The following is a 12139-nucleotide window of genomic DNA, read 5'->3' on the forward strand; positions in this document are numbered from 1 at the left end:
AATGACCTACACGTGTAAATAACGGAAAAAGAACAGAGAAGGACCGCGAAGTGAAAATGTGAAAATAAATATGAAATTGAGTTGATAACATAATCGAACAAGTCGAGGCAGCTTATTGACGAGAAATTCGCGGTCATCAATGCCAAATAATTGTTTTCATAGACTTCGGAAAGCTAAATGTTGTAATTAATTTAAATAATTTAGAACTACTGGAAACGCATCTGCACGGTAAGCAGGAGTTGCAGGTTCGTGTCCCGCTCTGGGCCGATTTTTTCTTCCAGTAGGTCTAAATTATTTAAAATTAATTAATTAAATTATAATTATAATTATTAAAGTTAATATGAGATGGCGCCTAACGTCTATCTCTAGTGCCAAATTGGTTTATAATTTATGTAATAGCCGTAAATAGCCCGATATCATTCGGCAGTTGTTGATATTTAGATGCAAGTTAAGTTATTTTATTTGCAATCGATCTTTTTAAGAGGTTTGTGACTTTGGAACAGTACGATGAGTAAAAAAAGGTCTTCAGTTTGGATTTACTTTGAAGAAAATGACGAAGATTCGCGTAATGTGCAGTGCAAAGTATGTGATACAAAAATTTCTCGTGGAGGTAAGGGGAAAAAAGCTTCGACGTCGGGTTTGATAAATCATTTAAAGAACAAACACAAGGAGGAGTATCAGAAAATACATAAATCTATCTCAACGAAAGAAAACACAGCGGATGATGTCGTTCCCTGTTCAAGTAAGTCCACAAAGCAATTAACCCTTTACGACTGCCAAGAAAAAACAAAAAAGTGGGATATAAATGACCCTCGGGCTGTGAAATACCATTATCTGATTGCCGAAATGATAGCGATTGATAATGAACCACTGAACATAGTTGAAAGATCTGGTTTGAAAAGATTGTTAAGTGAAATCCTGCCGAGATATGCCATACCGAGTAGACCGTACTTTTCAGAGAAAATAATTCCTGAACTTTATGGAAAAGTAGTAACAAAGATTCAAAAAAGCTTGAAGACACAGATTATATATCAATCACTACCGACTTGTGGACGTGCTTGCAAAACTCTGTCAGTTTCCTCAGTTTCACTGCACACTGGCTTGACAGAGATTTTAACTTGACACATGCTGCACTTAATGTAAAACACTTTGAAGGGCAACATACTGCGCNTATCAAAATTAGACTAGATATAACGGACTTCAAAATCGTACAATTTTGAAGTTAAGTTGTTAATTGAATTATGTTCTTACATGTGAAGTGCTTGCATAATACGTGGATGGCTACGTGGAACGTAAACGCATGTGCTGTAATAGAAATACATAGTATACAAAAATTTTATTCATTTTTAATATACCACGGCCTTTGCTGAACTATGACTTCTGTTTAAATGTGTAATTAATAATTAAAATATACTGTACATATAAGACGAGGTTTTCATTCATTTTTTACCGCTTCAAAAACCTAGGTCCTATATGCGCGAGCGAAGGATTCTTTTCCTTTTTTGCAATAATTTCTGTAAACCATGTATAGTTTATGCTGCCATTATAGGTTTACAGTCTATTTATCATAAGTTGGCACCTACTGTAAACAAATTAAGACTTGCCTCACTGTGTTTATTGGTTTAATCCTATGTCCATCAATTAAAAACCATGTTGCATCTCATTCGTCCGCAGAAAATAGTTCCTCATTATTTAAAAAATTATTAATGAACACAGGTCACTTAGCAATGATTATAAATGTAATTATTTCATATTAGTTAAACTGTTAGTTTTAATGAATATTAGCACATTTTAAATCATTAAAAGTAAACTTTTTCTGGTCATGTGCATTATAATGTTTTGGTTTTATTTTCCATTCATCACATTAAGACAAACATGTTTGTTTGCCTTAATATGTGCATTTGATGGTAATTTATTTGTAATTAAACGAAATAAAATTACAATTGTATTAATAAATCTAATTTTCTTTATTTTGATATTTAAAGTCATGCCTTGTCCTATATGCGAGATTGTCTTATACGTGAGTAAATACAGTCATTTTTACTATATTTCTATTCAATTAGAGTGCCACTGAAAATCGTCCCGTATTCCACAGGTTGCCAACCCCTGGTCTATATTTTCTTTAGATTCTGAGTTAAACAAAAATAATTTGGAGCAGATTGACCAAAAACAAAGTACATAGACACAAACATTTTATATCCTATGTAAAATGGACGAGGAACAGTCTAGTCCAACTGACTAAGCAATTCCAACATTATGTAATTATTCCGAGGAATCGTCTAGCTTAATGCTTCCAATAAAACAGTTCTCCACTTTAATCAGTTCCAGTTCTATCAGCAGAACTGCATCTCTCACCTCTAATTTCCACCTAATCACTGTGGTCCACTTATTGCAGTCTGGAATTGAAAATGCAGAGTTCAAAATACGTTTTAAAATTTAACTTGTACCTTTTGTACTATTTCAAACTTTATTGTAAACTAGTTGGGTAATTCATATGTAAATGCAGATTTAACTGTAAAGAAATCACTCTGTGTCTGGTGAATGATGCAACAAGATGATTAAGCTTGTAAGTCAATATATAATAGAGATAGAATTTTTGGAAATAGGATGTTTGTTTCATTTTCTTATTACTTACCATTACTAAAACAATTGATGGTGTTTGTATCTTTACTGCAGTTTTATTTAGTATTACTCTAATCAATAAAATTTATTCTGTTAAGTTAAAATATACAACTCAGCTAAGATGTTGGATATTTATTTTTAAGGTGAGCTCTGTGTGGCATTCTGGAAAAAAAGTTGTTGGCATGCCATGCTTTGCAAGTAAACCAAGGGTTTCCCACCCTTGACCTAGGGCCTCGGGCATGCACAAATATATCACAAAAATGTGCAAAGTTTAGCATTATGTTATGAATTATCAGGATTAAACATCTGTTTTTAAGTAAACCAAATCTTTAATTAATTTATATAAAAACACTTTCGGCTACTTACATGGCCATCTTCAGCTGATTACAAATACGAAAGATTGGTACAGAATTTTTCATTGACATTACAACTATCAGTATGCCTTGTTTGATGTGCGAGAGTACAAGATTGAGAATGCAAATACTGTATGACATAGTGCCCCACAATCTAACCGAAGTTGGGCTGCCCTCCATTGGGTAAGGTTAAGATGTGTGCAGCTTGAATGAGTACAGACTTATCAGATTAGCTCTGCAAAGTCATAACCTCAATGACAGGTAGAAAGGTTTAAAGGGCACAGGTTTTATTAGAACTACCAGATAGGCATGTAGATGCCTAGATTTATAAATTTTAGATGAAAAATGACAAGTTTAGGTATACAAAGTTTTTTTACATCCAGGACAATTTTGGGTGAATTCTAGGCAAATTTTCACTCTTCCACAAAAAAAAACTAAAATTGCAAAATTTAATAAATAAATATAAGAATTTAGCCAAAAATTTTCAAAATTTAGTACAAATGAATGTGAAAAAGAACATTTTTGGTCGTAGGGCAATGAAAACTTCTGGCCATCATGAGTGTTATTTATAAGTATGCACAGTGTGCACATGTCTTAACAGTGGTAATATCTGTCATATATTTCAACTGGTAATGTTGTACAAAGTACAGTATGCAATAAATGCATTATTTGAAACTGACTGATGTGACTCATGGATTACGTAAGATGACTCACATTTACTAGGAGCAAATACCACATTAACTAAAGAGAACTTGTACATAATACATTTCTTCTTGCTTATTGGTTCACTTTTTTTACTTTGTACATCAGTTACTATTTTGAACTGTTCACTATATTAATAGGATAGCTAAGGTCTGCCTGACATATTAGTTTTACCTTATCCTGTTTATTGGTAACATCTTTTCGAAAGGCATAATTTGTTAATTTATGTACATCAGTTGTTTTCTGTAGTTCTTTATTCAAACTCACCCATTTTTTGGGGGCTGTCCATAAATTATGTAATGCAGATATAGGATGGTGAGTTTTCAGAAATCATTATAATGAATTACAGGGAGATAGAGTGTTTACAAAAACATTACATAATAGTAAAGTCTTTAAGTGAATTGGTGGTGTTTATTAAATATGTGGGAATTAGTCTTGTTGTTATTACTGAATGAGAATATGTAACATGTTGGTTTCTCAGTACTGAACAGTATGGATTCATCAGTACCAGACAAAGATAAAATACATTTTATTAAGAAAAATGATATCTGTGACTTTCATTTTTCCTTTTAAGCCTGTAGTGTCAACCTAAATGATTTACAGAAAATACTTTAACAAATCTCTCCAATCTTCAATGAAACAACCATTAATGAGAGACGAAAAGAGTGAAATTCTAATCTTAACTCTGTGCAAGAAGTCAGAAGAAAGTTTGCAAAATTGATGTGCAACAGGAAGAAGCTAAGAATTAGAAGAAAGTAGAAGTCAAATAGGAAAATGCTAAATTTTGACTTGGAAAAAGAAAAAGATTTAGTAAATTTTATGCTAGAGTCAAATTTTAGGCTCATATTGAATGTCAAGGTCAAGAGAATACGTATGCGATCAGTGGATGTAGATTATTTTGTTTTTGAGAAATATTAAATTTTATTATTAACTTAAAAATATTCAGTGCTATTTTAAGAAGAATTTTTATTTAAATTTCTTGCTATTCATTCGAATATTTAGCACACTAGTAACTTCTAATATCTGTCCAGTACTGAAAAATGTTTTTTATGGTGTACTGAATTTCATGGTATATTTTTCTGTTAGATTTTTATATTTGTGTTTTATTCCACTATTGAAATACATGGCTAATTATAACCTGATTATATTATTTTTATGATTTTCTTATCACTTTTCTACTGATTTCTAAAATCCTTAATGTCCAGTACCGAGTGAACTTTATTGAAATTCATAGTAGTAATTATCAACAGTAAAATACATCAATTGCATTTTACTGATGAAATTTAAAGATTGGATTGTATGAAAGTATTGAATTAATGATTTACAAATAATAACTTTAAATAAAATTGAAAATTACACATTTACTGAAAGAAATGTTTAATTATGTAATCCTTAATTACTTAATCCTTAATTAACTCCTCATTGCTTAATCCTTAATTAGTCATTCAGTTCATTGCAAGATTACCAATTGAATTAAACAATGTTAGATCTGCCATGCTGAACAAGTCAATTTTTTCATTGTGTTTAATTAAACTGTGTGAAATTAATTTTGTTTCTACCTTATTGTATTTGTTCGCAATACGATAGAAACAAAATTTTTATTTTTCATGTAATTTTTGTTTGCAATTAAATTAATTTCATTTATAGCTTCATAAATATTCCAGATAGAATTCACTTTCTGCATAGAAAAGCTCAAAGTAAAATGGTGTTTCAGGTAGATGTAGTGAATGTATTCACCGATAAAGTAGTTGTAACACAGCTGGATAAAAACCCAATGTTATAGTCAGTTTCTAATAAAACTGGCAATGTCATTGTCTTGCTTATTGAGCTGTTTTGTTGTTCATTGATGCTTTACAAAATTCTCGCCTTGCTTTTTCAGATATGTAGAGAGAGTGAGTACTCAATTAAATGTGAAATTCTTTTGCAGCTTTTTGCTTTCCTCTACAGTTATTATGATAGAGAAATTTTCTGCTGTAGACAAAATCTTTAGTTTTTTCATTTGCCATTTCTATCTTCTTTAGAATGAAATGGTTAATACACTAATTTGTCACTATTAGCAATGAAAATGTCAATATGCAGTTCAAATCTCACAGTGAAATTTAAATAGTATGAATGCTCCAAAGAAGAAATTTATATATACATACATAAACATCAAATAACCCAATTTTCAATTAATACCAAATGATCTGCCAGATTGTATTAGGCTGTATTATAGCTACATTTAATAATTAGTTACTAATAGTTCTGGAGGCAAAGATCGGACCGAGGGCCGGTAGCATAACTGGCAACGCATCTATATAGTATGCAGAAGTTACAGGTTTGAGTTTCGCTCTGGACCAATCCTTTTCTTCCAGAACCTTCTAAATTAAATATTAATCTATTTGAGATTTATATAGATGAACTCATACATTTGATTGTATGAGTTTGTCTATTTTCAGAATCTAAAGCTTTTGGAAATACAGTAGAGCATCGATTATCCAAATATCGATCAACCAAAATGTCAATTAACCGAAAGCTTTCCAGTTAGCAAATTTAAATTACCGCTAGTGCTATGGTGCTGCAATCTTCCGCTACTCCAATATTACTTTCGTTGGTGTGTGTGTTTTAGCTGGTACCATTGGTGTCGCGCGACCTTGAGAGGGTACTTAAGGATGTGCCAGGATTTGAATAAATTTCAACATGGGATAAGTTAATATATTTTTTCATACATAATCGGTTATCTGAAAAATCAATTTTCCGAACAACTCCAGTCTCCAATTGATTCGGATAATCGATGCTCTACTGTAATTATTTCAAAGTGCTAAGATTTGATTGGACAGTTTGTGTGTTTAATTCTTCGTTTTCTGTGTAATTTTTCAATTGTTACTTTAAAAATGTCATTAAAATTTTGAATTTTATGTCCTACAATCTGAAATGCAATTCTACATGGTAACAATCTTTAACTTTGTAATATCATCATCTGTCCCTTTAAAAAGTGAAAAAGAAAGCATACAAAATAAAGGATATGTCACAGAAAAGCAGCTTTAATAAAGCTGATAAGTAAACCAATGACGTAGTCAATTTCAAATGAATGGCCACGGCATTGACTTGCTTATCCGGCTACATTAAAGCCACTTTAGCAGATGACACACCCAAAGTCTTTAGATCTTAAATTTTGAGTTAGCAAAAACGGACTTCAAAATTATGTCGAATTATAAAAAAAGGAAATGCATTGAGCCTAAGGAAGTAAAGTCGAGACAAGAATAAAATTCAAGTTAAAAAATTTTGGTTTGTGAAAAAATACTTAGCATGCTATATATGCACCAGATTATTATTATCAATATACAATTTAATACATTGTNAAAATTTTGAATTTTATGTCCTACAATCTGAAATGCAATTCTACATGGTAACAATCTTTAACTTTGTAATATCATCATCTGTCCCTTTAAAAAGTAAAAAAGAAAGCATACAAAATAAAAGATATGTCACCTAGAAAAGCAGCTTTAATAAAGCTGATAAGTAAACCAATGACGTAGTCAATTTTAAATGAATGGCCACGTTATTGACTTGCTTATCTGCTAAAGTGGCTACATTAAAGCCACTTTAGCAGATGACACACCCAAAGTCTTTAGATCTTAAATTTTGAGTTAGCAAAAACGGACCTCAAAACTATGTCGAATTATAGAAAAAGAGAATGCATTGAGCCTAAGGAAGTTAAGTCGAGACAAGAATAAAATTCAAGTTAAGAAATTTTGGTTTGTCAAAAAAGTACTTAGCATGCTATATATGCACCAGATTATTATTATCAATATACAATTTAATACATTGTCTATTCATTGTTTTAAAGTTTGATTTCAGTTTTTATTTTATATTAAAAGAATATTACACATTTATTAATTTTGCAGGTAAGGAAAACATCGACTTGAGTAAAGAAAATAATACAGTCGACCTCCCTATAACACTGTTGATAATTCCGTTTTATATGAATTCCATGTTGTACGAGTCACTTAGATTTTACAAATACATGTGCCGGGCTATGAACAGCTCACGTATTTGTAAAATCTAAGTGACTCGTACAATATGGAATTCATATAAAACAGAATTATCAACAGTGTTATAGGGGGGTCGACTTGTACTATGAATGAAGCAAATGTGAAGTCGGCTCTCTCTGGGGAAGAAAATCAAGAAAGTACTGTAATTAATGAAAAATTTTTGAACCTTTTAAACATGGTATGAATTTGTTTTATGTTTGTCTTTTGATTAATATATTGTAAAACATTTGTATGAAGGATAATCAGGATTTAAGCTGGGAAAAAATTTTCTATAGCATTTTAGCTAATTTTACTAAAAAAGTTGTAGCAAAATTTTATAAACTGTAGCTAACATTTCTCATTCATGAGGCTACCCAAAAAATTACACAATACATTATTGTTTAAACAGGGATGTCCAGCCCGCGGGCCATATGCAGCCCAAGGTAAGTTCTAATGTGGCCCAATAAACATGTAAACAAAACTGACAAATTGTTTTATTTTTTTATTTCAATGGCATAAACTGAAAAAATAAGTTTCACAAAGCAGTAAACTTCTATACATATTTTATTTTTGAGTGAAAAGGAAAGATTTTTACATACTTGGAGATGCGTGAATGACGAAGGAATACTAAATAAAGCTGAAGTTGTGACTCAAAGGATTATAGACCCAAATTTGAGAAAAGGAGAGAAAGGCCAAAAGATAAAAAGTAGTGAGGAAGGTCGGAAAATTAAGGGTCAATATTTGCATAGCAGAAGGTCTATTTAACCTATCTGACTATTTGACCTTTTTACAAAATTTCAATGCCGAGGGACGAGGCTAACGACAAATTCGTACTGCATCGAATAGACTACTGTAGTTACTAGTATAATGTTATTTGTTTAATTATTGTACGATATAACGAATAAAATATCTAATTATTCTTAATTAATATAATGTTTTACTATATCGCCCAGAAAATTGTTTTTTGCCCCCAAAATATAAATTGTTGCTAATCGCCCCCTGAACGTGGAAAAACGACCACATGGGGGCGATATCGCCCCCGTTGAGAAACACTGATCTAGATTGTAAATTTTCTCGTCAGTCGTGACACGAATCATTTAGTTTCAGCGCAATCAGTTGTTATACAGAAAGAAGTTTGTGGAGAAGAAGGAAGCTTACATTTTTATAAAATGCTCCACACAACATCAAAAATATCTTCACAAGTTCTTGTTAAGTGAAGAAGGATAATTTCCAACAATATTTCGGTAATCCTCATTATATTATCGCAACCACGAAAAAAAACTCCAGCAACACCTCTTACATTCGTGCTTAAATTAATCGTTATTCTGTATGCCACCATATTTCTTGATAATGAAATATCTCGAAATGCCTGTACCTTTTCTGGACAGACGAATTTGGCAACATTTATCATACATTCCTTGATTAAAGAATCATCGATGAATGACTGAATATTTTGTTAATAGCTTATTTTGTAACTTGCTCTTGTTACTGTTATATTACTTTCCACGAATTTTGTAAGCACTCGTTGCTGGCTATTAAGTGACTCCAAAGAAGAAATTTATATATACATACATAAACATCAAATAATCCAATTTTCAATTAATACCAAATGATCTGCCAGATTGTATTAGGCTGTATTATAGCTACATTTAATAATTAGTTACTAATAGTTCTGGAGGCAAAGATCGGACCGAGGGCCGGTAGCATAACTGGCAACGCATCTATATAGTATGCAGAAGTTACAGGTTTGAGTTTCGCTCTGGACCAATCCTTTTCTTCCAGAACCTTCTAAATTAAATATTAATCTATTTCAGATTTATATAGATGAACTCATACATTTGATTGTATGAGTTTGTCTATTTTCAGAATCTAAAGCTTTTGGAAATACAGTAGAGCATCGATTATCCAAATATCGATCAACCAAAATGTCAATTAACCGAAAGCTTTCCAGTTAGCAAATTTAAATTACCGCTAGTGCTATGGTGCTGCAATCTTCCGCTACTCCAATATTACTTTCGTTGGTGTGTGTGTTTTAGCTGGTACCATTGGTGTCGCGCGACCTTGAGAGGGTACTTAAGGATGTGCCAGGATTTGAATAAATTTCAACATGGGATAAGTTAATATATTTTTTCATACATAATCGGTTATCTGAAAAATCAATTTTCCGAACAACTCCAGTCTCCAATTGATTCGGATAATCGATGCTCTACTGTAATTATTTCAAAGTGCTAAGATTTGATTGGACAGTTTGTGTGTTTAATTCTTCGTTTTCTGTGTAATTTTTCAATTGTTACTTTAGAAATGTCATTAAAATTTTGAATTTTATGTCCTACAATCTGAAATGCAATTCTACATGGTAACAATCTTTAACTTTGTAATATCATCATCTGTCCCTTTAAAAAGTAAAAAAGAAAGCATACAAAATAAAAGATATGTCACCTAGAAAAGCAGCTTTAATAAAGCTGATAAGTAAACCAATGACGTAGTCAATTTTAAATGAATGGCCACGTTATTGACTTGCTTATCTGCTAAAGTGGCTACATTAAAGCCACTTTAGCAGATGACACACCCAAAGTCTTTAGATCTTAAATTTTGAGTTAGCAAAAACGGACCTCAAAACTATGTCGAATTATAGAAAAAGAGAATGCATTGAGCCTAAGGAAGTTAAGTCGAGACAAGAATAAAATTCAAGTTAAGAAATTTTGGTTTGTCAAAAAAGTACTTAGCATGCTATATATGCACCAGATTATTATTATCAATATACAATTTAATACATTGTCTATTCATTGTTTTAAAGTTTGATTTCAGTTTTTATTTTATATTAAAAGAATATTACACATTTATTAATTTTGCAGGTAAGGAAAACATCGACTTGAGTAAAGAAAATAATACAGTCGACCTCCCTATAACACTGTTGATAATTCCGTTTTATATGAATTCCATGTTGTACGAGTCACTTAGGTTTTACAAATACATGTGCCGGGCTATGAACAGCTCACGTATTTGTAAAATCTAAGTGACTCGTACAATATGGAATTCATATAAAACAGAATTATCAACAGTGTTATAGGGGGGTCGATTTGTACTATGAATGAAGCAAATGTGAAGTCGGCTCTCTCTGGGGAAGAAAATCAAGAAAGTACTGTAATTAACGAAAAATTTCTTGAACCTTTTAAACATGGTATGAATTTGTTTTATGTTTGTCTTTTGATTAATATACTGTAAAACATTTGTATGAAGGATAATCAGGATTTAAGCTGGGAAAAAATTTTCTATAGCATTTTAGCTAATTTNGGTTGGATGACCATCAAATTACAATGCTATTATTTTCTCGTAGTGGTACGAACGTAGTCTTTACATTATATGTTATGTTGATTTTTATAAAACATTTTACCAAGGAAGTTTATTATTATTATTCAATTTTTTCTCCTTCTTTTTAGATTTGGCACGTTTTGTATTAAAATATCTGTTTTCTCAGCCTTTAAAAAACATAGAAAATTTATTTTTCGGAAATAAAAGTTTATATATCGCTTTTAATAGTTTTTTCCTATCAAATAATCTACCTACTTAATTACATAATCAAATATTGTTCAAATGCAAATAGACGTTTATTGAATAAAAAAGCAAATACTGTTTTTACACATTGGAAAAAGTTTTGCTTTAAAAAGAACTACAGAAAAACCTTTTTTTTGTTTTTTCTACGAAAATGTTTTCGGTCGTTCGACTGAAAATTAAGGGTCTCAATCCCAATTCTATGTACAATGTAACATTGGTGTTTGTTTCCATAGATGAATACAAATGGAAATATATGAACGGATTTTGGTCCACTTCAGGACTCGCAGAACCTCAACCATCACAGGACGACCAGATGACGTACATTCATCCAGAATCTCCAAACTTCGGAAGTCATTTGATGTCTAAGGACATTTCCTTTTCAAAAGTTAAATTAACGAATAAATGCAACAAGACAAATGGAGTAAGAAAATATTTACGTGACTCAGTTAATAGTTCCTTCATAATTTTCTATACGAATTAACTTTATTCTTCTATTTTTTCGCCATTAAGGCGACTTTAACAAATAGGAATTAATAGTAAACTTAATATTCTTTTTATTAAACAAATCGAAACTATTATTTTACTAAAACTTAGATACATCAATTCTTTTGTTATATTTATTTTATTTAAAAATTTAATAATTTGTCCACTAATCCCGAGATAAATCCAGTGATACATCTCAGTAACTCTTTTTTAAACCAACCTTCTATTTATAACTTACATTGGAGTAAGGACAATGGTTTTTTGAAAGTGTGTTTAGAAAATATCAACAAATATAGGTGGAGTTCATTTCCTAGAAAGGAAATATAAACTTTGCATATTTACTAATTACATTTTCTATATTCTTTTTATTCTATCAGTTATTTACTTCTGAATAAAGTGACCAGACCTTCC

General features: G+C 31.0%; 1 protein-coding gene across 1 annotated transcript in view; it reads left to right on the forward strand.

The window, feature by feature from the left end:
• The first annotated feature begins 383 nt into the window (after nucleotides 1-383).
• LOC111613425 (zinc finger BED domain-containing protein 4-like) overlaps nucleotides 384-12139 on the forward strand; it is a 15385-nt gene continuing 3629 nt past the window's right edge. Inside the window, exon 1 of the mRNA XM_023354785.1 lies at nucleotides 384-902. Within this exon, the coding sequence (XP_023210553.1) occupies nucleotides 508-902 (395 nt within the window). The 5' untranslated portion in view covers nucleotides 384-507. The remainder of the gene's footprint in view (nucleotides 903-12139) is intronic.

This window comes from Centruroides sculpturatus, unplaced genomic scaffold (assembly GCF_000671375.1).
Source record: "Centruroides sculpturatus isolate CEXI.00-Female unplaced genomic scaffold, Cexi_2.0 scaffold1740, whole genome shotgun sequence".
NCBI lineage: Eukaryota > Metazoa > Arthropoda > Arachnida > Scorpiones > Buthidae > Centruroides > Centruroides sculpturatus.